General features: G+C 33.0%; 1 protein-coding gene across 1 annotated transcript in view; it reads right to left on the reverse strand.

Moving 5' to 3' along the window:
* The window catches only part of LOC111088653 (monoglyceride lipase-like), a 6,588-nt gene extending 6,151 nt beyond the window's left edge, over positions 1–437 (reverse strand). Inside the window, exon 1 of the mRNA XM_022399366.1 lies at positions 429–437. Within this exon, the coding sequence (XP_022255074.1) occupies positions 429–437 (9 nt within the window). The remainder of the gene's footprint in view (positions 1–428) is intronic.
* Between the last annotated feature and the right edge of the window lie 1,170 nt (positions 438–1,607).

Raw genomic sequence — 1,607 nt, forward strand, 5'->3', positions numbered from 1 at the left:
TTTGTTTAAAACATCAACTCAAAATTTACACTACTTAACTAACTCATTTACTGATTCAAAGAAAAAAAAGTAACTTAATCTCAACTAACTCAAGTTTTTTATACTTTCAAATTATTTCCTAAATCTTTCAAGAAAATTTCAGGCGTTAAAGCCAAGTGCTTATCATGTGACATTAAAAGTCTTCCTCTAAACTTTAGATTAAAACAAGCTCAGTGGCTTAGCGGTAAGCTTGAGGGTATATGGGCACAGCGCAGATAGCCAATTGTGTTGATTTGCCTTTAAGTACAAAACGAAAACGTTAAAACTACGACTAAACAGTACATTACAACTGAAGGTATGTTCTTTTGTTTTAAATTTGTTTTTACTGTTTTGCATTTTGTATCAAAATATAACAAAATTTATTTTTAAAACAAAGAAAAGAAACTTACCATGGTCATGTCCGAATGTTAAAATTTCAGTCTTGACTAGACCATGGATTAAATCTTCGTACAAAGCGCAGTGCTCACCAAATCCGTGGGCAACAAACGCCAAGGCCCTAGGATGTTAGGAGCAATAAAAGTTACAGTTATGATTTTTTGGAAATACAGAATTACACAGTAATAGTACGATTGTCTGAAGCAGTAGGGTTACATTTAATGGAAATATTTGAGAAAGTAAAAACTATTCATTTACCCGAAAGGGGGCCGAAGGTCTCCTGCAAGGGTCATATGTTTTAACCACTCGCACCACTATACATTAGCGTGTTGTCTGTCAGTCAGTAAGTAAACACTAAAATGATGTCACATAAGGGACGCTTAACGTTGCAATTGTACTGTCGTGACGTCAGTAAAACATGCGTATGCCATGAATCACGAGAATAATTATGTACTCTGTAGGCTACAACACAACATGGCATATGGACTTGAAAAGCAAGAAATAAAAATATTTGTTACTCTTAATTTGTATTTTATTTACTTTTGAAAGAGAACATTTTCGGGGGTCCTGCAGAAGTACATCTAGTATATATGAATAACAATTTATTATATTATGATTTTTTCAGACTAACTTTAATGCAAGATGCCATCAATAGTTAACCTTATATAGTTAAGTTATATAAAGTTGTTTGAATTTACTATTATAACCAATGACCTCAGAAAGTCTTAAGCGGCTTCTGTTTAAATGGAATTTGTTGTGAATCTGTAAACATATGGAAGTAAAAATAATTAGTAAATAATTAATTACATCTTCTCCAATTTGGATGTAGTTTATAAAACATGATTTGCAAATCGTAAATTACAAATTCCGCTTGTTGATATCTTATCTTAACATAATTAAAGCTAGCGCTGTGCTATCTATGGCAGTGGAAATAAAAAATTATTCAGCGTTTTTCTACGATAGAAAGCTATTTTACCTCGGCGTCCCTGGTGTCGGCCAGCACTTGCAAAATAGTCGGTGTCCAGTACAGCTCTTGATGTAATAATCATTATCTTCATATGGTACGTCTTCAGTCATCGTCACCAAAATAAAGAGGAATAACTAAACTTTAAAAACAATTATTGTTATAAATGACCAGTTCAGTACGGGCCTGCTCGCTGGAATATGGCGGTTATAAAGTAACACGTATTTAT

Source organism: Limulus polyphemus, unplaced genomic scaffold (genome assembly GCF_000517525.1).
Source record: "Limulus polyphemus unplaced genomic scaffold, Limulus_polyphemus-2.1.2 Scaffold4189, whole genome shotgun sequence".
Lineage (NCBI taxonomy): Eukaryota > Metazoa > Arthropoda > Merostomata > Xiphosura > Limulidae > Limulus > Limulus polyphemus.